The following is a 26100-nucleotide window of genomic DNA, read 5'->3' as shown; positions in this document are numbered from 1 at the left end:
AATCCCTATCAAGCTACCAGCGATATTTTTCACAGAACTAGAACAAATAATTTCAAGATTTGTATGGAAATACAAAAAACCTTGAATAGCCAATGCATATAAGTTAAATAAGCAGGGTGACAATATACAGCCTTGATGTACTCCTTTCCCAATTTGGAACCAGTCCATTGTTACATGTCCGGTTCTAACTGTTGTTTCTTGACATGGATATACGTTTCACACGAGGCAGGTAAGGTGGTCTGGCATTCACCATTCCTTTAAGAATTTGCCTGTTTGTTGTGATCCGCATGGTCAAAGGCTTTAGTGTAGTCAAGCAGAAGTATGTTTTTATGGAATCCTCTTTCTTTTTCTATGATACAATGGATGTTGGCAATTTGATTTCTGGTTCCACTGCCTTTTCTAAATCCAGCTTGAATATCTGGAAGTTCATCTGGAACTTGAAGCCTTTCTTGGAGAATTTTGAACATTACTTTGTTAGCATGTAAAATGAGTGCAATCGTGCAGTAGTTTGAACATTCTTTTGGCATTGCCCTTCTTTGGGATTGGAATGAAAACTGGTCTTTTCTAGTTCTGTGGCCACTGCTGAGTTTTCCAGATTTGCTGGCATATCGAGTGCAGCACTTTCACAGCATCACATTTTAGGATTTGAAATAGCTCAGCTGGAATTCCATTATCTCCACTAGATTTGTTTGTAGTGATGCTTCCTAAGGCCCACTTGACTTCGCAGTCCAAGATGTCTCGCTCTAGGTAAGTGATCACACCGTCGTGGTTATCTGGGTCATAAAGCTCTTTTCTGTATAGTTCTGTGTGTTTTTGCCACCTCTTTTTTATATCCTCTGCTTCTGTTAGGTCCATACTGTTCCTATCCTTTACTACCTCATTTGGAACACTGAATTATCTGCTTCATGGGATTGTTGTGCTTATGGGATTAAATAACTTCTGAAAGTGATATGCATATGAGAGCTTCTCCAGAAGACTTCCTGGACTGGTGAAGATGGAACTGAAAAATCAGGAAACAAGGAACTCTGTAGACATAATTCTCAAACTTTGGTGCACATAAAAATATCATCTAAAGAGCTTGCCAAAGAATGTTGATTCTAAAAATTATGATTCAGTAAATCTGGACTAGGCAAACCTTGGTAACAAATACCTTAGGTGAATCTGATATAAGTTGGTTCATGAAGCCATACACTGACAAATAGATTTGGAATATAATACTCTAGCCAAATTTGAAAACAGATTGATTTATGTGGAATCAACAGACATTTCTTTCAGTATCTCTCCTCTCCTTCAAATCTTCAGGCTTCCGAAGCCCCCTAATTCTCATCTAGAATGAATTCCCCCAGACCCCCAAGCAGTAAGACATCCAAGTTTGAAGAACACTACACATTTTCTCTTGCCTATTTATTGTAAAATTGGATAAAAATAGGGGTTCACCATCTTACAAATTAAAATGTAAGACTTTGAGTTTGGGAATACTTTGATGGGAATCAAGTCCTATTGCCCAGATGATGTGTCAATATAATTCACAAATGTTACTTATTCCTCACAGAGTTGAGTCATGAATATTTATCCCTGGAAGAGATCTTAGTGATTATCAGTATTATTCACTTGTTTTACAGCTAAAGAAGCTATACTATCTGGCTTATCCTCCAACCTAGAAACTTCACAAGTGAAGAAGTTTCCCATCCAAGGGAAGCCTACTGAGAGGCAAGTCTACATGCAGAAGAATTTCGACAGTGAAGCATATTTTGTTTTCCTGTGTCAGAAAGGAATCCGGTGTCTTAGGGACTTTCCTGCTGGCCCAGTGGTTAAGACTCCATGCTGCCATTGCAGGAAACACGAGTTCAGTCCCTGGTGGGGTCACTAAGATGCTACATGCCATGCAGCACAGCTAAAAAATAATAAAAAAAAAGAATCCAGTGTTTTAAATGATAGTCATAATTTCTTCATATAAATAGAATACAGGTCATTAGAGTTATTAACTTCTTTCATAATGTCTTAACTCATGGGATATGAAAGTATGATTATGGATTCATCCCACAAAGGAATAAACTCCTCCAACAGAACAAAATAACCCAGAACTCTTTTTTAATTCAAGAATTGAAAGTCTAACATTCAAGAGAATTAAAAGTTATTTTCTCTGAAAAAGAGTTTCTCTGCCATGTTCCACCATAAAATCTGAATGCCTTTGGGTAATTGCTGCTTTGGGTTTTTCCCCCATTTTCTTTCCAAGTATACAGAAAACTTAGAGTGGATGCTATTTTTAATAAGAATCCCCATGTGCTGGTTTCATAGATTACCTTTGCACTTTTCAGAGTAGGTTTTTCTAACCCAGGCCCATATAACTACAAAGATCCCTAGAACTCTTGCTTTCTAATTCTTTTCACTGTGAACCTTTGAAAGATATTGATTCTGCAAATGTGAAAAATTAATTTATCAAAAATAGCACACATAAAATGGGGACTGGCAATAGAAATCCTAAGAATATTGTTTTAACTGGAAGTTATACCATTAACTGCTACAACTTACTGTATTTCTGTTATGGCTCTTTGCAATGTATTTATCACTGTGTGGGAACAGTTTAATCTACTCCATACAGAGAGCAGTAGGATTGCTCAGTTTGTTTCAAAATATGATGTCCCTCACCACAAACAACTGATCTAAATTTCTTGCAGGTGGCAGGTCTCATTTTTAAATTTTTTTTCTAAAAGGAAATAACCCTTCTCTGAAAGTCAAATTTTCTTAAAAAGCTGCAGTGTCTCTAACCACTTTTTTTTTTTTTTTTCCAGTTTTTCAGTTGACACCTTGTCGTGACTTACGGTAGGTTGCATCAATCATTCTGGGTTCCTACAGAAAATATTTTGTGGTGGTGACTATCCTAGGCAAGAAACTAAATGCCCTTTGCGGGTGAGTGCGCAGGTACCTCTGATTTCTTGCCAAATCATTCAGAATGCCACAAATCCATTAAATCTCTCCACAGGGAAGAAAAAATTCCCGCATCCTAGAGAGAGAATTTATGAGTTCATTTCAATCACCACAAATGAAAGCTACCCTTAATATTCATTAGAGATTTTACGGTGGCAATATGCATTATCTATTCCTATGCCCCTCTGAAAGGCCAATTTCTCCTGAAACCTTACATGGCTCCAAGCCACTCTTTGTAGAAACAATGGCCTATGTCCAAGTGGAGTCAAAGGAGGCAAATGGATGACATTTCCTCATCCACTGGTAATGATTCCATTAAGGCATTGTGGTGGTTATGAGTTTCTAAGTTTTAAAAATGAAGAGCCCGATTTGCAAGGTTCCGTGACATCACTGGATACTTCTCCACTGCTTTCTGTGACCATCTGTCCTAAAGCGAAAGGGGCTTTTCTATTTGCATCACAAAGATGACTTTCAAAACTGGCATTTCTTTCCTTTGGAGAAATGTGTATTCTGGAGACACAAGTCTGTGAACCTGAGAACTGTTTATCTCTTCTTTCTACCCATTATAGTTCAAGGCACCATCTTCTAGCATCGATTTTTCCCTTCCAATCTATTTCATTACTGTGTGGAAAGCAATCTTGTCAATTTAAACATATATCTCATACCTCAACAAATAAACAGGAAACAGATAAAACCCCCAAACCATTAGCTTAAAACATTCCTTGCATAGCTTCCCATTGCTTTTAGGAGATGGACAACAAAATTCTGCATAACTTATGAGGCCATAAGGGGTCCAGTCCTTTCTCAGTTCTTCAGAACTGCCTTGCACTTCATCTTGCTTTCTCTCGCAGTCATGCTAACTCTCATTCTAGCCTCTAAGTCTCATAACTAGCCTCTTTTTGGCTACTTCACTCCTGCTTTTGACATCAGATTGAAGCTCAAACATCATCACTCCTGAGAGTGTTTCCTAACTCCTTGCCCAGATCAAATTTACCTATTACAGGCTTTCCATAGACCCATGTGGCACTCACAGATTTCATCAAAGTTATCATTTTTATTTGTGTGGTTATTTTTATTTTTGTCTCTCATTGGACTATGAGGATGGCAGTGTTTGTTCTGTTCAACATTTTATCTTCCTTATCTGGCACACTGTAAATACTTCAAAACAAACTGTTGAGTGAATAAATTAAATGAGTTCCTGACTTTAATCTATTTTGTGCCCTGGTTGAAAATCTCTTTTAATCAGTGAGATGAGGGCTTCAGTTTGGGTTGAGCTTGAGATGAACGGCAAATAGGCCATATTTCTAATCTAATTATTCATCAATGTGGTTGTATTTAATAGCTAGGAACTATGAGATGCATAAAGATCTTACACTGAATATTCATAAGGGTTTTAAGAGTGAATTCAACCAGTTGCTTTACAACTTCCCAGGAAAGACAGGGGACATGAATTTCTTTCCATCATTTTTCATTCTCTTAGGAAAAAGGTGTGTTATGCCTGAGAGTTATATTCTGACTCTAAAATAAAATATGGCATGCATAAGTGATATGATTATGGAAAAATATATGAAAGGAGTTTTAAAAAGCTAAAATCATTTTACATCTGAAAGATGCTGCTGATATGCTGATGCAGTGATAATTTGGGGGAGTCAGAAAAGGGCCATGGAGAGCCCAGTACATGTACCCTGAGTCCCACCTCCTTTTTGTCTGCATGTCTCCGAGATTCACAAGCCTGGGGTCACGTACTTCTGGGGAGCTATAAGCAGTGGTCCCATGCTAGAAGAGTTAGGCAGTTCTGGCTTTCTTATCTATAAGGAGAAAATCAGGCAAGATGTATTTACAAATCTTAAAAATTAGTGAAAACTAGTAAATGTGCGTTTACTGTGACATTGTTGCATATGATACGAGACTGCTGAGAATTACTGATGGAGAGACTCCACCATCAGGTGTGTGTCTTGGTCATCTTTGTGGCCCTGCAGCCCAGAGCAAGAACTGATGTATCATAAACATAATGTTTTTCACTGAATGAAAGGTACATAATTATAAACACATAATTATAGTTTGTATTATAATTAAAGAGTAGTAATTGTCACTAGAAATAGTAGCTCTTCTTCATCAAGTTCCAACTGTGTGTCAGATATAGTTAAATACTCTACATCCAATTCTTTACAAGAACTCCACAAAAAAAATCTTCATTGTGTCTATCTGGATAAAAAACTGCAACTGAGAGATATCAAGTGATTTAGCAGTCACAAGGATTGTAAGCAGTGATGCCATAGTTTAAGAGCAGGCTTGTAGTTTCTACCATGTACAGCTCCTCTTTGCCACCATGTTTATTTTTCTTTCTGCTGAACAATTTAAAGACAAGTTAGTGATAGGAAAAGCCTGGATTGAGAGTTAGGAGGTTTATGTAGTACCACCTCTGCCATCATCTGCCATGGGACCCCAGGTAATTCACTGAATCTTCATGTGTCTCAATTTCCCCATTTCTAGGATGAAAGAATATTTTTTCCTCATAACAAGGCTAGTATAAAATGAAATGTGAGGGACCTCCCTGGTGGTCCGGTGGTTAAGAATCTGTCTGACAATACACTGGATATACATTCGATCCCTGTTCAGGGAACTGAGATTCCACATGCTGTGGGGCAACTAAGCCCACGAGCCACAACTATTGAGTCCAAGCTCTGGAGCCTGGGAGCCACAGTTGCTGAGCCACATGCCTGGAGCCCATGAGCTACAACCAGAGAAGCCACCACAATAAGAAACCCGAGCACCACAGGGAAGAGTAGCTGCCACTCACCACAACTGGTGAAAGCTCATGCACAGCCCAAATAAATAAATACTTTCCTAGAAAGTACTTTTAAAAAAATGAAATCTGAGAAAAGTTATATTGCCTCTCAAAAACAGGAACTTTATTTAAGCAATTAGGCCCCTATGTTGAATAATTTCATTTATGTCAAATCACTCACTATATTTTATATCATCTCATTTTATACTGCGTTAGGAATGAACATCTTCATTTTTCACAGGTGAGGAAGTCTAGATACACTGCTAGCTTAAGCTCGAAAGTTACAAAGCCTCGATTTTAGATGCTTCCAGATTTGGGCTTAAATATATATTTCTGCAAGCTACTGTTACATTACATAAATGATTTAATCTCTTTTATCATTAAAATGGGAGCAATAATACCACCTAATGGAATCGTAACACAAAGATACATAAAACACTTAAAATAGAGTCAAGTGCTAAGTCAATGGAGACTATGGTTGTCATTATACAGGCATGTCTACATGACCAGACATGTCTACTTTGGCCACGTAATGCGAAGGACCAACTCATTAGAAAAGAAACCTGATGCTGGAAGAGATTGTGGGCAGGAGGAGAAGAGGGTGGCAGAGGATGAGATAGTTGGATAGCATCACAGACTCAGTGGGCATGCATCTGAGCAAACTCTGGGAGATAGTGAAGGACAGGGAAGCCTGGCATGCTGCAGTCCATGGGGTTGCAAAGAGTCAGACACAACTTAGTGACTGAACAATGACACATGATCAGAACAAGATCTGAAAGGTGGCACCTAGTGTGTGTGTGTGTGTGTGTGTGTGTGCGCGCGTGCGTGCGCGTGAGCGTGTGTGTATGTGTGATGAGTGATGACAGCAGAAGAAGCTGTCTCATTTCAGCCCAGCACTCTCCATACCACAAAGCCCCCTGCTCTTCTGCCCCTGACCACAATCCTATTCAAACTTCACCACCCATTTGTCAAAGCAGGATTTTGTCCTTTGAAATGGCACTCAAAAGGATTTTAAGAAATAGCTCTTCTTGAGTTACAGAAGCCTTCTTAGTTCCTGAGAATAGAAATTAGACATTTTGGTTTATGAAGAAGTTTTCATAATCAGAGGAACCTGGCTGTAACTCAAGTAAAGTCTGTATTCACATACATGGTTGCTAGTTCAGAATATGAGGAAGTACCCAGGACAGAGGAAGTGCAGTTGGTCAGGAAAACAAAGAACAATAAAAACCAAAACCTAAAATAGCTTATGTAAAAAGAAATTATAGAAATAAGATCAACAATGGTCATCTGAAAAGTGAAAAGAGAGCTAATTTGAAAAAGCTGAAGGACAATCGTTTTGTACTAACCTCTTTCTGCACATAGGATATACCTTTCTTGGTGTCCTCTCATAACCCAAATACTGAAGATAGAAAGGAGCCTTTAAGATCATTAATAGCCCTCTTTCTGAAGATGAAGATGCAGAAGACCATGGAGATTAAGCAGCCTGATCCGGAGAGACGCCAGTAAGTGACAGCAGTGAGCTCGTAATTGACTTTCCGGGCTCCAATCTGTGCTCCTTTGATGTACAACATAACTTCTGACACACCTGGCTGTGCACTCAAAATATGACATGGTCTTTAGCTTACTTAGCAATATTTGAATTATGAGCTTCTTTCTCTGGCACAGAAAAAATTCTACCAATACGTGGAACATTCTCCAAGACTCATTATATAAAATGTCCTAACATTTAGACCTCTCTTTTTGCAAGGGTCAAGGTCCAGCTTTAGATTGGCTTTACTCTGCTGAAATATGCAGAAGAGTTAAACTCTCAGGAAGGAGGAGCTTGAGGTGTCCCATGATCAATAAGCATAAATGGGTCCCCTTCAGACTGATATTTGTTGCCTTCCTTTGTCTATTTGAGAATCCAGAGAAGCAAATTTCATCTTGATTGTAGAAGGGAAAATGTAGTTATAATTGATTATCATGGATCCTATATCATTATCATAAGAGCTACTGTAAACTACAAACATTTTATGATGACTTTAGAGAGATTTTATTATGGGGTGTACTAATTCAACTTTCTCCTTAATTTGATGCAAGTGAATGCTGCTGCTGCTGCTGCTGCTAAGTCACTTCAGTTGTGTCCGACTCTGTGCGACCCCATAGATGGCAGCTCACAAGGCTCCGCCATCCCTGGGATTCTCCAGGCAAGAACACTGGAGTGGGTTGCCATTTCCCTCTCCAATGCATGAAAGTGAAGAGTGAAAGTGAAGTCGCTCAGCTGTGTCCTGCTCTTTGCGACTCCATGGACTGCAGCCCACCAGGCTCCTCTGTCCATGGGATTTTCCAGGCAAGAGTACTGCTGTGGGGTGCCATTGCCTTCTCCGATGCACTTGAATAAACAAGCACAAAGGAAAAACAACAAAACAGAGAAAAGTGAGGCAAAACCTTAAGGCCATTCATGAAAAAGAGAGATTCTTGGTTTCTATAACAGTTCTAGGACTGGCACAGATCTGTTGTTTTCACTGATATTCAGAAGGTTTGTAAAACTGAGAAAAGCCAAACACCAACCCAAATAATTGGATTCGTTTGCATTCTACATTGCTCAGATTCAAAAGTCTAGTTTAATGATATCTCTAGTTATCCTGGACTTCTAGAATACGGTTTTACACTTATAGAGCAATTGTATTTTCTCATTTTATTTTTATATTCATTATACAGGATTTTATTATAAAAGACATTTAAACATTTCATAAACATTTACAATTTACTCTCTTCAAATTCAGCCTAAATAATTTCTATAAATCTGATATCTTGCACTATTATAATATCTCATCATTTAAGTGTTTCTTCTATAAACTCTCTTTTTTTCATGTAAATGTGCTTGCACATCTGGCTGGATCTTTTCCAGGATGATTTTATGTACAATTACTACCATATGTTTCCCATCTTTGAGAATTTTTATACAAAGAATTGTGATTATTTGTTTTTCTTTTTTACCTTTTAAAAATAAGACCCTATAAACTCTCAATGGGCTTCCTTGGTGGCTCAGCTGGTAAAGAACCCACCTGCAATGTGGGAGACCTGGATTCGATCCCTGGGTTGTGAAGATCTCCTGAAGAATGGAAAGTCTACCCACTACAGTATTCTGGCCTGAAGAATTCTGGGGCTATTCCATGGGGTCGCAAAGAGTTGGACACAACTGAGCAACTTTTACTTTTACTTTCAAACTCTCATTATGGATACGAAATGGTAGATTTCCCACCCACCCCCAGCCACACACACACATTTAGAGCCTAAGGGGCTTAGGAGGCACTTGATATGAGTTAGCTAAATGAGTGAATACATGGATGAATGAATAAACTATTGCAGCTTCTTCTGTTTTTCAAATTCTTCTCTTGGGTAAATATTAATTCTCCTTCCCTCAAACATTATATTGGCTATAATTAAAAATTTGTCACATAAAATACTCATCATTAATAATTTTTCCTTGTTCATTTTTAGGGCCTTACAATTATTTTTATTATCTTGATTCTCAAGTTAATTAATTTCAGCACAAAGTGTAGTAGGTATAAATATCTTTTGGTACTTTTCTGTCCATTTTCCTATTTTTTCCTTTTGAATTTCTCAGTCCAAATTGTCATTTACTCTGCCTTCCTTTTCACAAGTTGTCCAAATCTATTAATTAAAACCTGTTCTCTTTCCATACTACCATAATCCCAAGGTAAACAAATAAAAGTTTAAAGCTGTTCTAACAAATAGCTTTTGCTGTTACAGTTGGAAACAAGGGTATTAAACTATGAGGAATTATGCATTGATGTCTCAGAGCCTGTCTTCCTCTGGGTGGATATGGGAGCAGTCATCTTGGTATATCATACACTGAACCTGTAAAAATATTAATACCTTCATCAGTGGGACCACAGAGACTTTTTGTCAGGAGTCTAACATCACTAATATACAGAGAAAATGATAATAGAACCTATGAAATTAATTTTTTTTTTCCTAAACCATGCCCCTCCTTATTCTCTTTTTACTGGTCCTCTCAATCCTCATTCCTTTTCACACGTTTTTTCCTTCAAAGTGTACACCATGAATTCTAATTTGGCCATATATATTTTTTAAACTTCCATACTATTCATCAAATAGAGAAGAAAAGATACAAATGGGAAAACAGTATAAATAAAGCGATAAAGAAGGGGGAAAATCTGGATTTAGCAAAATGATAGTATCACTTTGCTAATAGAGTGTGTGTGTGTGTGTGTGTGTGTGTGTGTGTGTGTGTGTGTGAAGGAGACTTGGGAGGATCTAGTTAGAAGGCAGATTAGGTCCATGAGTTTGCTTTTGACCCTGTAGGTGTTGAGCAGACACTTAAAGGTTTGTAAGGGGAGCAGAAATATTATTAGGTTTGAGCTTCAGAATCGTTATCCAGGCAGCATTAATCAGGTAGATTAGTCAAGTAAATTAATCTGGTAGATTAATCTGGTAATGATGTGTCACGTTGATTGAAAGAGATAGGCTAGCATCAGAGAGACGGAGAGATTGCCGAGGTTGAGATTAGGAAGACAAAAGTAGAAGATGGGCACAGATAGCGTTTCTCCCACAGATCAGTAGTTTTGGAGGGAGATTATTGAAACTCTGAAATCACTTAGCGGTGGGGCTGTATGACCCAAGAACATTCTGTTCCTCTCACTGAAACAGTTCAGTAAAGAAATCTTCCACTCTCCACACTCTCTCTTGGTGCGATTTTGAAGGATTCATGTAATACTCCAATAAGACCTTCTAGCTTCACTCATCTCGTTCTCTTCTTATACATATAAAGATGCTTTAAGTAGAGATTTGTTTATTTTGTCACCTTGAGATTTTGTATATAAACTTCACTCATTTTTCTTTGACCTCTATGAAATTTTCTTTCTCATTATCATTTTTCTGTCTATACTACATTTCAGTTCTTCTGTGTGTGTGTTTCTGTTGTATTCTCTGAGGCCTTTGACTTTCCTTCTTCCCGAAAACTTTTGTTATTGTCATTTTTAAATATATCACACTATTTTTATAAAATAGATTTCAAAACATTTTAGACACTTAAAGGGAAAAATGGATATCTGTTCCCCTTTTTCATGTCAAGATTGTTTCCATTTCTTAAGCTGAAAAACTGTTTATTCTAAAAAATCTGAGAAAATAATCCCAGATTTGGAAAAATATATTAGCTGCTATTGTATTATTTTTTTTAAATATAAGATTAAAGGAAGACCTCATCACCTTTGCAACATGCAAACTTTATTCTTTCTTGTCCTTATTCCAACCAAGCCTATAGCTCATTCTCCTCTTTTGTTATGTTTCAAGTTTTTAGCATGCAGGATTTCATAAGTACTCTCCCATCACTCTTCTTGTAAGTTGATTGTAAACACTTGGTTTCAATATTATTTTTGGTTGCTTTCATTGTTATCTTTCTTAAGATGCATCTGAATTCCCTCTCAACACCACTCATCATGGATATTAGAAAAGACTGGCATCCTTATATAGCTTTTCCTTTCACATTTCTCTTGTGGGGTATTTGCTTTCATAAATCTCATCTTTTGTCTTTCTCAATTTATAGCAATTCTATAATCACATCTCTCTCCCCACTCCTCAGATCCCATAGACCTTACAAGCAACTAAACCACACATTAAATATCTGTATGTCTCATTCTCCCCCTCTTGACTTTTGTGAAGAGTTCTTCACAAATAATACATTTCCCTGTCTGGATTCAGCTTGTTTATGGTATTTCAACTGAGTAAAATATTGCTACTTTCCAAGCCCAGCACAAGCTCTGGACTCTTTGATTTGGGTATAAATATCACCTGCTATTGACAGAGTCCTGACACCATTTCATTTAATCATCCCAACATCCTTTGTGTAGTAGGCCTTGATAACCTTGTTTTACAAATGAGTGCTTTCAGTATGCAAAAAGTCACTCAGAGGAAAAGAAATGAGTAGGATCTGAAACCAATACAGAATTGAAATTTGTTCATTAAAGACGGTAAGGAGTTTGCCCAATCTCACTCTGCTAGTGATGTCAGAGTTGGCATTATGCCCAGCTCGAGAAGAGCTAGAATTGAGGGTTTGAGCCTGAAGTTGGTTAGCAGGGAGATGTATCTGGAAGAACGAGGACTGTCTGAAGACAAGCCAATTTCAGGCTGCCTCAAAACTGATACAATGATGAGATCAAAGACACAGGAATCCATTCTTGTTGAGATTTCTGAGATCAAGAAACTAATTTGTGGATTAGTTTTATTTCCCCCAAAATGTGGGGTTTAGGCCCTGCTCCAACGAATGTTCATATGTTGGTATATTTAGAAAAAAAAAAAATCTGGTCACTACTGACTACCTGTCATTGATAGTAACACTCATTTGAGAAGACTTTTTCTTTGACACTATCTGCCTTCTGTATCTTGCCTAGAAGGAAAGTTAGTATAACCCAAATAAGAGCCCTGCAATTATTACAGAAAAATATCAGATATGCTAAAATGAAACTAGATAGTTTTACTTGCTATTATTATAGAATATATATGTAAAATATAAAAATAATATTTTTCAACTTCTTTTACTCTATGTCTCAAATCCCTGAGTGCAAGTGGTCCCATTAAATTTACCAAACCAATTTAACTCTAACATGTTCTTGAACCCTCTGTCCAAGTCCACTGAGGTTTTCCTGTTACAAATGCTGAACATTACCGTCTGAAATTCTGAGCATTCTGCAGATATGTTTGACTTTCTATAGATAAAACTTATTTAATCATTTAGCTATGTACTAAAATAGCCAAAATTACCGAAGTAAAAGAAAAACATTACTATGCATACACACCTAAACCAACACACACATCCACAAACACTCATACACACCCATGATAATAGAGTTTATATATGATACTTTCAAATTGTGGTGCTGAAAAAGACTCTTGAGAGTCTCCTGGACTGCAAGAAGATAAAACCAGTCAATCTTAAAGGAAATCAACCCTGAATATTCATTGAAAAGACTGATGCTGAAGCTGAAACTCCAATACTTTGGCCACCTGAGGCAAAGAGCAGACTCACTGGAGACAACTGGATGCTGGGAAAGACAGAAGGCAAAAGGAGAAGAGGGTGGCAGAGGATGAGCCTCCATCCTCTGGATAGCATCACCAACTCAACAGGCATGCATTTGAGCAAACTCTGGGAGATAGTAAGGATAGGAAAGCCTGGCATGCTGCAGTCTGTGGAGTCACAAAGAGTCAGACACAACTTAGCACTGAACAACAGCAATGACTGCATTAATATAGAACAGTTGGACAATGAAGAAGTAATTTTTTCTCTAGATCTATGGTAACAAAGTCTGTCGGTTTCTAAAACTTCTATTCATTTAGTCAGCAAATGTTACTCAAATATTTGAGTGCCCATGACATTCTGCTTCCCTGGTGACTCAATGGTAAAGAATCACCTGCCAATGCAGGAGACATAGGTTCTATCCCTGAGTTAGGCAGATCCCCTAAGAAGGAAATGGCAATGCACTCTAGTAGTCTTGCCTGGGAAATCCCACGGACAGAGGAGCCTGATGGGCTACATACAGACATAGGGTTGCAAAGACTTGAACATGATTGAAACTATATAATTTTAGTTTCTCTATTACCCCCTGAAGGCAGAAATGGCAACCCAATCTAGTTTTCTTGCCTGGAACATTCCATGGACAGAGGAGCCTGGCAGGCTACAGTCGATGGGGTTGCAAAGAGTTGGATTAATTTTAGTTTCTCTGTTAGCCCCTGGAGTAGGAAATGGCAATCCAGTCTAGTATTTTTGCTTGGAACATTCCATGGACAGAGGAGCCTGGCGGGCTACAGTCCATAGGGTCTCAAAGAGTTGCAAACAGCAACATTCTAGAGACTAGGGAGAATATAAATATAAATTATTTATAGCAAGTAAACTAATACCCAACTCATCCTGCTACAGAATAGAGTGTGATGAGCTCCATGAAGATAAGGCCAATGCATGTATTATTTGGCTCTGTGTCCCCAGTGTCTAATATTGTGATGCTAATGAGGAGCCATCCCACGTTGAAGGTCAGGAAAGGCAGCAGTGAGGAGATACCCCTCATCCAAGGTAAGGAGCAGCGGCTATGCTTTGCTGGAGCAGTCGTGAAGAGATACCCCACGCCCAAGGTAGGAGAAACCCAAGTAAGATGGTAGGTATTGCAAGAGGGCATCAGAGGGAAGACACACTGAAACCATACTCACAGAAAACTAGTCAATCTAATCACACTAGGACCACAGCCTTGTCTAACTCAATGAAATTAAGCCATGCCTGCGGGGCAACCCAAGACAGGCGGGTCATGGTGGAGAGGTCTGAAAGAAAGTGGTCCACTGGAGAAGGGAATGACAAACCACTTGAGTATTCTTGCCTTGAGAACCCCACAAACAGTATGAAAAGGCAAAATGATAGGATACTGAAACAGGAACTCCCCAGGTCAGTAGGTGCCCAATATGCTACTGGAGATCAGTGGAGAAATAACTCCAGAAAGAATGAAGGGATGGAGCCAAAGCAAAAACAATACCCAGCTGTGGATGTGACTGGTGATAGAAACAAGGTCCGATGCTGTAAAGAGCAATATTGCATAGGAACCTGGAATGTCAGGTCTATGAATCAAGGCAAATTGGAAGTGGTCAAACAAGAGATGGCAAGAGTGAACTTTGACATTCTAGAAATCAGTGAACTAAAATGGACTGGAATGGGTGAATTTAACTCAGATGACTATTATATCTACCACTGAAGGCAGGAATCCCTCAGAAGAAATGGAGTAGCCATCATGGTCAAAAAAAGAGTCTGAAATGCAGTACTTGGATGCAATCTCAAAAATGACAGAATGATCTCTGTTCATCTCCAAGACAAACCATTCAATATCATGGTAATCCAAGTCTATGCTCCAACCAGTAATGCTGAAGAAGCTGAAGTTGAACGGTTTTATGAAGACCTACAAGACCTTTTAGAACTGACACCTAAAACAGATGTCCTTTTCATTATAGGGGACTGGAATGCAAAAGTAAGTCAAGAAACACCTGGAGTAACAGGCAAATTTGTCCTTGGAATGTGGAATGAAGCAGGGCAAAGACTAATAGAGTTTTGCCAAGAAAATGCACTGGTCATAGCAAACACCTTCTCCCAACAACACAAGAAGACTCTATACATGGACATCACCAGATGGTCAACACCAAAATCAGATTGATTATATTCTTTGCAGCCAAAGATGGAGAAGCTCCATACAGTCAACATAAACAAGATCAGGAGCTGACTGTGGCTCAGATCATGAACTCCCTATTGCCAAATTCAGACTCAAATTGAAGAAAGTAGGGAAAACCGCTAGACCACTCAGGTATGACCTAAATCAAATCCCTTATGATTATACAGTGGAAGTGAGAAATAGATTTAAGGGCCTAGATCTGATAGACAGAGTGCCTGATGAACTATGGAATGAGGTTCGTGACATTGTACAGGAGACAGGGATCAAGACCATCCCCATGGAAAAGAAATGCAAAAAAGCAAAATGGCTGTCTGGGGAGGCCTTAAAAATAGCTGTGGAAAGAAGAGAAGCAAAAAGCAAAACAGAAAAGGAAAGATACAAGCATCTGAATGCAGAATTCCAAAGAATAGCAAGAAGAGAAAAGAAAGCCTTCTTCAGTGATCAGTGCAAAGAAATCGAGGAAAAGAACAGAATGGGAAAGACTAGAGATCTCTTCAAGAAAATTAGAGATACCAAGGGAACATTTCATGCAAAGATGGGCTCCATAAAGGACAGAAATGGTATGGACCTAACAGAAGCAGAAGATATTAAGAAGAGGTGGCAAAAATAAACGAAAGAACAGTACAAAAAAGATCTTCACGACCTGAATAATCACAATGGTGTGATCACTCACCGAGAGCCAGACATCCTGAAATGTGAAGTCAAGTGGGCCTTAGAAAGCATCACTATGAACAAAGCTAGTGGAGGTGATGGCATTCCAGTTGAGCTATTTCAAATCCTGAAAGATGATGCTGTGAAAGTGCTGCACTCAATATGCCAGCAAATTTGGAGAACTGAGCAATGGCCACAGGACTGGAAAAGTTCAGTTTTCATTCCAATCCCAAAGAAACGCAATGCCAAAGAATGCTCAAACTACTGCACAATTGCACTCATCTCACATGCTAGTAAAGTAATGCTCAAAATTCTCCAAGCCAGGCTTCAGCAATATGTGAACCGTGAACTTCCAGATGTTCAAGCTGGTTTTTGAAAAGGAAGAGGAACCAGAGATCAAATTACCAACATCCGCTGGAACATGGAAAAAGCAAGAGAGTTCCAGAAAAACATCTATTTCTGCTTTATTGACTATGCCAAAGCCTTTGACTGTGTGGATCACAATAAACTGTGGAAAATTCTGAAAGAGATGGGAATACCAGACCACCTGACCTGCCTCTTGAGAAATCTGTATGCAGGTCAGGAAACAACAGTTAGAACTGGACATGGAACAACAGGCTGGTTCCAAATGGGAAAAGGAGTACGTCAAGGCTGTATATTATCACCCTGCTTATTTAACTTATATGCAGAGTACATCATGAGAAACGCTGGACTGGAAGAAACACAAGCTGGAATCAAGATTGCTGGGAGGAATATCAATAACCTCAGATATGCAGATGACACCACCCTTATGGCAGAAGGTGAAGAGGAGCTAAAAAGCCTCTTGATGATAGTGAAAGAGGAGAGTGAAAAGGTTGGCTTAAAGCTCAACATTCAGAAAATGAAGATCATGGCATCCGGTCTCATCACTTCATGGGAAATAGATGGGGAAACAGTGTCAGACTTTATTTTGAGGGGCTCCAAAATTCTGCAGATGGTGACTGCAGCCATGAAATTAAAAGACACTTACTCCTTGGAAGGAAAGTTTTGACCAACCTAGATAGCGTATTCAAAAGCAGAGACATTACTTTGCTGACTAAGGTTTGTCTAGTCAAGGCTATGGTTTTTCCAGTAGTCATGTACGGATGTGAGAGTTGGACTGTGAAGAAGGCTGAGTGCAGAAGAATTGATGCTTTTGAACTGTGGTGTTGGAGAAGACTCTTGAGAGTCCCTTGGACTGCAAGGAGATCCAACCAGTCCATTCTGAAGGAGATCAGCCCAGGAATTTCTTTGGAAGGAATGATGCCAAAGCTGAAACTCCAGTACTTTGGCCACCTCATGCGAAGAGTTGATTCATTGGAAAAGACTCTGATGCTGGGAGGGATTGGGGGCAGGAGGAGAAGGGGACGACAGAGGATGAGATGGCTGGATGGCATCACTGACTCGATGGACATGAGTCTGAGTGAACTCTGGGAGTTGGTGATGGACAGGGGGGCCTGGTGTGCTGCAATTCATGGGGTCGCAAAGAGTCGGACACGACTGAGCGACTGAACTGAACTGAATGTAGATTTAATACCTATACAATGAAAGAAGAATGCCCTTAAGTGATCTGGAAGTTCGAAGCAAAAAGAGATTGCTTCTATCTGGTATGACCCAGGCAAGTTTTCTAGAGGATAAAGTATTTGATCTAAGTATTATGGGTTAGGATGATGGTTTTAAAGGAAAGAGGAATATACCAGGCAGATGAGTAACTTATCTGGAAAAGAAAAAGTAACACTCTTAAATCTTAGAATATCTGTGTTATATAATTTTAGTTTCTCTATTACCCCCTGGAGTAGGCATGGCAACCTACTCTAGTATTCTTGCCTGGAACATTCCATAGACAGAAGAGCCTGGTGGGCTACAGTCAATGGGATCACAAAGAGTCTGACATCACTGAACTACTGAGCATCTTTTACTTTACAATTGAGAACATTAAGTTTAAAAGGTTCCAATAATTCGCCCAAGTAGCAGAACTTGAATTCAAGCCCAGATGTGTCTAACTCCAGATCATTGCTCTTTCTTGTGTGCCATATACCATTAGTTTAGTACATGGGAAACACTATAATACATTAGCTAAAATCAGGATCCTTAGCATAGGACTGTGGAGGTTCTAGATTTTGGCTTCACAAATTGTTAGATCTGTGACACTGCACCTGTTAGTTTTTTGTACCTCATCTTTCTCAATAGTAAAACAGGAAAGAATTAATATTAGAATATCACTCCCTATATTATAAGGTTGTGAGATTTAAGTGAAATAATACATGTGATGTACTTATGAGAATAGTAGGTCCAAAGAAAATGCTCATTTAAATTAGTGGGATTCTTTACCATCTGAGCCACTGAGTGACTAACACTTTTATGTATTAATTATCAGTGAAACTTCAACACAGCAGCACTAATTTAGATAATTCAGCACACAACATCTTGATCTGAATAAACATCCTTTATCCTCTTTTAGTTAAAAAGAAATCTCTGGAAAACCTTGTCTGTGTTAGTCACTCAGTTGTGTCACTTTGCGACCTCGTGGACTCTCATCTGCCAGACTTCTCTGTCCATGGAATTCTCCAGGCAAGAATACTGGAGTGGGTAGCCATGCCAAAGGGGGATCTTCCAGACCCAGGGATCGAACCTGGTTCTCCAGCATTGCAGGCAGACTCTTTACTGTCTGAGCTATGCAACAGTTAATTTGAACACAAGGAATATATGCAGTGGCACCATGATAGCAGAAGTCACTAGATTTAATTGCTCTCTGCAAAGACAGCTCTAACTCTGGTAACTTTCCACAGACTGGTAAATTTGACTGATTAGCACGTTTGTTATCTGTTTCTTTCCTGCTAGTACAAACATCCAGATAAAATGATATATTTCCAATGACGAACTTACCCATGATTGTGGGAGATCCATATCTGTACAAGAAGACTTGAGACGGGGGTGGTGAGTGCAGTGGAAACAATTGTCCCACAGTCCAGTCTGGTCAATTTGGAAATCAACATATGTCCACAATGGATTTCCTGGAAAAGGCTTCCAGTTGTTCCACATCTGACCTTCACCTTCACTATGGGATAGCATTTCTGCCAAGCTGCATCTAGCTGAAGCACTGGATCCAACCAGTGATGCAGAAATAGAATCCAGTCTAATTTCCATTCCTTCCTTCCCCCTTGTGTTAACATTAACTTTCTTTTCTTGGCTTTTGGCTAATTTCATACAGGAAATCAATGTTTCATCTTCATCTTCTGAATGATAAAAATAAAGAGGTAAGTCTTTCAAATAATTTTGCACAAGTAGAAATTATGACAATTATAATTCCCTTTATGTAATAGAAATGAATGAACATCATGGGAAGTCATATAATTTTACAAAATAATTTAAAATTAGCATTTATTTAAAGACTGTGTCTTTGGTATATTAAGTGATTTGTTTTGTAAAAACAGATTTACCTAACGTTTTTTTGAAGTTGTGTATAAAGGTTAAAGCCAGTTTGACTAGAATCCATGTGGAAATAGTGTACTAAAAGATACTTTAGAAAAATGACAAATTAAAAAAAAATCCTCTTATAAGCATGATATGGTGTGTTCTTATTTTTTTTTAATTTTTTGAGGTCACATGTACAAGAAGACATATAAAGAAGCAAATCAGATTTTTGTCTTAATTAAAAGAATGAAATCTCAGTAGAGATTTTCTGAAGCTCTCTTGATAACCTAAAATTCTCTAATTTAATATCAATCTGCAAAGAGATTTATGCATGATGTGTGTCTCATAGTGAAATATTTTGGAAAAGAGAGAACAAGACTGGGAAAACAGAGAATGATATATCTTTGGTCCTATAAACTTGATCAGTGAGACCTATATTTACATGTACTGTAAGGTGTGATGAAATTTTTGGTAACGTATAAAAATTTATAGGAAATAGAAACATATATAACCCTTAGTAAATTGCACCATTCATTGAATCTATCTAAGTTCAAATGTTTAGTGAGTGTAAACACAAGATTATGATTAATAGGGCATTCTTGTAAATAAATAAATGAAAATCAGAGTTGTATGACCTGCCAGTGGCATTCACATCAAAACTGAATTGTACTGTTTTATGAGGCCAAGGAATGCAAAGGGTGGGCAATGCTGGTCCTTATCATCTTGCTGAGCTTTACCCATAGCTTTCTCTTACTCTACCCCTGAGTCTGGTTCTGAAGAAGAGAGATGGGGCGGCATAGATACAAAGTGAAATTCAGGAACAGTGTGAGGATATTTGTTTCACAAATAACTTGGCAATAAAAAAATCTCTCAATATTTAATAATTATTTTCAGGCCTAATCAAAATGTTCTTCATTAATATATACTATCTGAATTCTTCCTCAAGACATTTTTATCAGCTCATTGAGGTTTTTAAATTATTTTTTATTGGAGTATAGTTGCTTTACAATGTTATGTTAGTTTCTATTGTATAGCAAATTGAATCAGACATACATGTACACATATCTTCTCCCTTTTGGACTTCCTTCCCATTCATTGAAAAGCAGAGATAGACACAGATGTTGAGAACAAATATATGGATACCAAGGGGGAAGGCAGGGCACAGGGAAAGAAACTGAGAGGTTAGATGGACACATATACGCTACTGATACGGTATATAAAATGGGTAAATAATGAGATCATGAAGTTCTTACTTACGGAGGTTTATTGATGTAGGTTTCATCTCATTCAGACTGGGCACTCTTGCTTTCTTGATCCAAACCAGTTTCTGCAATCTCTTTAATGTCCCTATGGATTCCACTGGGTCATCACCTGATTTTATGGTCTAGCACAAACATAGCTCAGGGTAAAGAAAAGTCTCCACAAAAAAATAAATATAAAACATGTCGAGGTCATAAATGTAGGGAAATTCATAATGTGACCTTAACCTGTAGCCTGAGACAATTGAAGCAATGTCTTGAAAGCATGCCACATTTTGGAGGTTCAGATTTGTAAAGTGCATTACAGCTGGCCAGTCATAATGAAGCAGAACTTTATTTTTTTACCATTTCTTTTCTTTTTACATCAAAATGTAGCAAAATGGATTGAATCCAGAGCCATCTATAAAAGAGGTACCCCTGCTCAATGTGAAATGGTGGAAAAGAACAAGCCTTTTGTAGCATAACATAGATGGAACCAGAAATTGAAAGGTGCTATTTTCATATGTTGAAATAGACTGATTTGTTAAAAAAAAAAAAAAGCATTATTCAAATTTTCTTCATTTTTCCTTAGAAATTTCTGGTAAAACAGCATTTAACTTATAGTTAAATATTTTCAAACAATATAGTTTAAAAAAAATAGCCTCTTGTTTTCTAGAAGATACACAATGAGAAAAGCAAAAACAGGCATCATATTCTATATTATGTTTTAGCATATAAAGCATCATTGGCTTATTGTGGGAAAAAATGTATAAAAGAATTAACATTGCTTTAAAGACAAAGCGTTTTGGAAGATGCACAAATATTTGTCACTAGTTTAATGTTAATTAATTTGTATTTACACTGATTTTACTTACTATTTCTAAGATACTGCTCTCTTAAAGACTTCAAAATATTTTGGCAATTAATACTTTATGTGCTAAATGCTATACTAGTGGGTAAAATAGTTGTATTCTGTTGTATTAACAAGATAAGAAGTAATACATAGAGGAATACATTTTTTTCATCCGGAAAACTCAGGATTCAGAAATATTTCTCTGCCTGCTTCTCCCTTATTTCTTTCCATCAGACAGCTGATAAATGACATCCAAATAGATATTGCAATTTTCAAAAGGAGAATGATTTGCTTCCTCATTAATGTTTGTATGAGACACATTTATAACAGTGCTTCCCATCCTTTGACACAGACTATAAGCCCAAAGAAATGTTTGGAAGAAAAAGATCTCTGGCATGCAAATATTTCCAATTATTAAATTTAGTTCTTACTATTGATCTTTAAGAATGACTTTGAACAACCAACATAAACTTGATGTTCTGTCTCTGCATAATAGTACCTAAGTAAGAACCGTGATGTTTTGCCAGGGAAAGCTGTACCTATTCATATTAAGTAAATGAAAAAAAACTACTGAATCATCTTAATCTTTCAGAAAGGACTGTGATGAGATTTTCTTAGATATGCAAAATCTTTCTGCTTTTTCCAAAGGTCATGCTCAGCTCACCACAATTTCTGTTGCTATTTTTTCTTTGTATTATTTTCCCTAGTATTCCTTTTCAGCACTTTCTGAGTTGCTCAGTTTTATGCTATGGCTGCTATTCAGTCGCTTCAGTCGTGTCCGACTCTTTATGACCCTATGGACTGTAGCCCGCCAGACTCCTTTGTCCATGGGATTCTCCAGGCAAGAATACTGGAGTAGGTTGCCATGCCCTCCTCCAGGAGATAGTCCTGACCCAGGGATGGAAGCCCCATCTCTTGCCTCCCTCATTGCTAGCAGACACTTAAGCACTGAGCCACCAGGAAAGCCCACTTGGTTTTATAGGTCTGCTAGAACTCAGGCATTTTCTAATCTTTAGTCCCTTCCAGAAATGAGCTGGAGTAATGAGCTGGCATGGCACAACCACTGAGCACAATATTTTTGCTTGTTGTTGTACTTATTTTCTTACGGCAACCTAGTCCTCCCACAGACAAAGCCTAATGTCTCCACTGAAACACTGGCATCAAAAATAAACTTTTCTCTCCTTTTCTGTGAAAAAGACTTACACTTGACTTGGGGGAAAATGTTAGATACCATGGTAACTGAATTGTATGTTAACAATTGTGCCTAGGAGAAATGGAAGCATTTGAATAGTGTCTAAATTCAAATGAGTGAGGTCCATGGCCTAGAGGTGTTCAACCAAACAGACTCCTCATTATTTTGTTCATACTTAAACATAGCTTTCTAAAAGCACAGTGTGGTTAACTTTTTTATCTTTATTCACTCACTCATCTTTGAGCTATTACATTTCATTCATTTTTGTGCATGGCAATAAATGTTTGTAAATATAAATGCATTCTCGATTTCATATATGTGTTTTATCTACAAAATGGATTATCCATAATAAATTTATTATATTAGTCTGGCTACTTTCTAAATGCAAAGTACTTCTGAAAAACCTTCTCTTGCTATTAGATAGCATATATACCTGATGGATGAAAGTTAGAGTTAATATTATTATAAGAGATATGGAATCATTAAGGTCATCTATTAAAATAAATTATCTATAATATTTTAAATAATGTTATTCACTACAATCTTCCAATCTATCACCTGTATATCTGTACTGAATTTGATTTAAATTTTAATAGTGTAGTTTTTAATTTCTAGATGTTTTCTGAGAAGACTGACCTGTAAATTAAACTTACCATTCAGCCAACTTTTATTGAGCACCTACATATGCCGAGCACTATCATGTATTCTGGAGATATGGCATGGAGCAAGTAAGATGGGATCCCTGTTTTCACAGAGCCTATATTCTAGAGAGAACTGACATACCATTAACATATAAACAAGTACATGAACAGTAAAATGTGGCATAAGAAGTGCTGTGCTAAGAATTCTTAGGGTGATGGCTTGGGGATAGGGGTGTAACTAATTTACAGTAGGTGATCAGAAGGGTTTCACTGAGGAAACAAATGGAGGTTTGAATGAAAAGAAGGAAACAGACATGAAAATTTGGAGATCATTTTGGATTCAGTGGATGGTCAGGAACAACATCTCAGCTGAGACTTGAATTATGGAAAAGAGTGAGCCAAGGAAATAGCCGAGGGAAGAGAATTCCTGGAAGAGGACGCAGATTGTGCAAAGGTTATACACTGGAATTCATGGGAGAATTCTTAGTGTATGAAAAAGGAAATGAGGGAAGGGAAGAATGGCACAAGATAAAGCCAGAGATTTAACTAGGAGGCTTTTTTAGAGCAGGCTGGGGAATATGTATTTTATTGTAATCAGAGGAATGACACAACTTGGTTTATATTTTCATTCATCTTCCCTCTTTATTTAATTTTGATCATCTTCTTTTTTAAAAGATTTTTCCCAGTAGCCTTTAAAGGTGTTCTGATCTCATCCATCTTTAATTCACCATCTTTTTTAAAATATAAGTTTATTTATTTTAATTGGAGGTTAATTACTTTACCACTCTCTACTCCCTTTCCTAGGCATGCTTCTCAAAAAAGTTAACTACATGATTCCTTTAATTTAATCTTTTTAATTTCTCATCCTTTCAACCCACCTCATGTACTCATCAATCAACTTTTGTCTCTCCTATTCCATTTAAATTGCTTTTGTGGTCCAATGAACTCCACAAACTCCATTATTACTTGATATTCAGCAATATTGACCATGATGACCTTCAGGCAACATTGTCTTTGCTTGCCTTCTGTGACATCATGTTCCTGGATTTCCTTTCACCTTTTTTGGCTATTCTCTTATATGTTGACACCTCTTTGTCTCTCAAAATTAAATTCCTTTAGAACTAGCTCTGGGTTTTCATACAATATTGCATCATTTTTTCTCAACTACACACTCACACACACACACACACAGCGTTTAATAGAAAGTATATGCTGATGATTCTCAATTCATTTTTGTAGGACTTTCTTCAGAGCTTCACACTCACATATCCAGATTTCCATTTTAAATGATTTATAAGCATGATCATGACTGTCCTCCTGCCTTCTCCAGACCTGTTTCTCATCTAGTCTTCTTCAACTCCCTGAATACCATCTTCACCATCCTTTCGCACATTCCGTAAATCAGACCTTTGTTATCTACCTCTCCACTGTTTACTTGTGTTTATCCCATTGCTGAGGTTGGTTTATTCTCAAAAATGTATCTTGAATCTCTTTCCTTTTTCCATTTCCACTGTTATCACTCTCATTTAATTTTCTCTTATTGAAACTATTGGCAAGTCTCCAAGTGGTTTTCTTTTAGTCTTTGTATCCACCCCTCTTTAGCTGTGGGCTTCCTTGGTGGCTTGGGTTTGATCCCTGGGTCAGGAAGATCCCCTGAAGGAAGGCAAGGCAACCCACTCCGTTATTCTTGCCTTAAGAATCCCATGTACAGAGGAGCCTGGTGGGCTATAGTCCATAGAGTTGCACAGAGTCGGACACAACTGAAGCAACTTAGCATGCATGCACACACCCCTTCAGTTGATTTATAATCTAATGTTAGAGTTCTCTCTGAAAAATGTAAATCTGGTGATATTACTGTCTTTCTTAAATTACTTCAGAAATCCCAAATATTCTCTTAATAATGTCCATAATACTTACCTGGATCTATGAGGGCCAAGTCTTTAGGGTCCCCTCTGGCTCACAAGGTGCAGACCTCTAGGTTCCCAATCTACACAATTCTCCTTTCTCAAGTATTTTATGTCTGCTGTTCCTTCTACCTTGAATGCTCATTCTCCTTCTCTTGACCTGATTAATTACTTCCTACTCACCCCTGGAACCTCAGTCTAATGTCATTTTTTTTCCCCCCCAGGGATCAATCTTGACTGTCAAGTTCAAATTAGGTCCCCATTCTTTTCCTTCTTGTCTTTCACTGCAATTTCAGGGTTATGTAATTGTGTCATCATTAGCTAAATGTCTACACTGAAGGAAGGCAGGAACCATATCCTTCTGTGTAGGTATCATGAAGCATCCTGAGTATCTGTAATATTGACAGTTAGTACTCCATATGAAGCAGTTAAAATAATAACATGCAATGAGTGATGAGTAAATGGATGGAGATTTGATTTGGTAAAGTCTACCTATTTCCTCAAAATGTAATGAATAATGCAAAAAACAGAATTAGGAATCAAGAAATTAGGGGAAAATTTTTAAATATTGTATTTAATTTACTTACTGTTTTTCTCCATCAAGACAGTAATTATATGTGAATATAAATTAAATAGTCCATACATATATTTTAATATGTATATGCTATATCTTTTGGGCTTCCCTAGTAGCTCCGTGGGAAAAGAATGCACCTGCAATGCAGGAGACACAGGAACTGTTGGGTTCGATCCCTGGGTTGGGAAGATCCCCTGGAGGAGGGCATGGCAATCCACTCCAGTGTTCTTGCCTGGAGATTCCCATGGACAGAGGAGCCTGGCTACAGTCTATAGGGTTGAAAGCAGCTGGACATGGCTGAAGCAACTGAGCGCACACATACTGTATCTTTTATATATAAATGTACATATCTTTTAGTTCACTTGGCTCACATTCCTTAAATAATGTAAAATTTTTGTTACAAGTGTTAGATTAAATGCACCTCATTTTCTGACACTTTGCTTGACTATTAGTATGACAGAATAATTTTTAGAAAATAGCATCAATGAATTATTGAACTAGATTAGTCCTACAATCATATTTTATGGGCCAGGATGGAACTTATTGAACATCTAGTCTACCAGCCTATTTAAAAAATGAGAAAACCCAGAGAAGTTAAGTGGCTTATCCAGGGAAAGATAATTCATTAATAACAGAGCTAGGATGAGAATCAAGTATTCTGACTTTTAATCCAAT

The 26100-nt window shown here is 37.7% G+C and overlaps 1 protein-coding gene across 1 annotated transcript in view; it reads right to left on the bottom strand.

Annotated features, from left to right (window-relative positions):
* The window catches only part of SAMSN1 (SAM domain, SH3 domain and nuclear localization signals 1), a 179072-nt gene that overhangs the window by 90388 nt on the left and 62584 nt on the right, over positions 1 to 26100 (bottom strand). The window contains 3 exon segments of the mRNA XM_068978089.1: positions 18496 to 18845; positions 20281 to 20407; positions 20628 to 20637. Coding sequence (XP_068834190.1) covers positions 18496 to 18845; positions 20281 to 20407; positions 20628 to 20637 — 487 coding nt within the window.

Source organism: Capricornis sumatraensis, chromosome 1, assembly GCF_032405125.1.
Source record: "Capricornis sumatraensis isolate serow.1 chromosome 1, serow.2, whole genome shotgun sequence".
Classification (NCBI taxonomy): Eukaryota; Metazoa; Chordata; class Mammalia; order Artiodactyla; family Bovidae; genus Capricornis; species Capricornis sumatraensis.
This window is presented reverse-complemented; position numbering and strand designations above follow the sequence as displayed.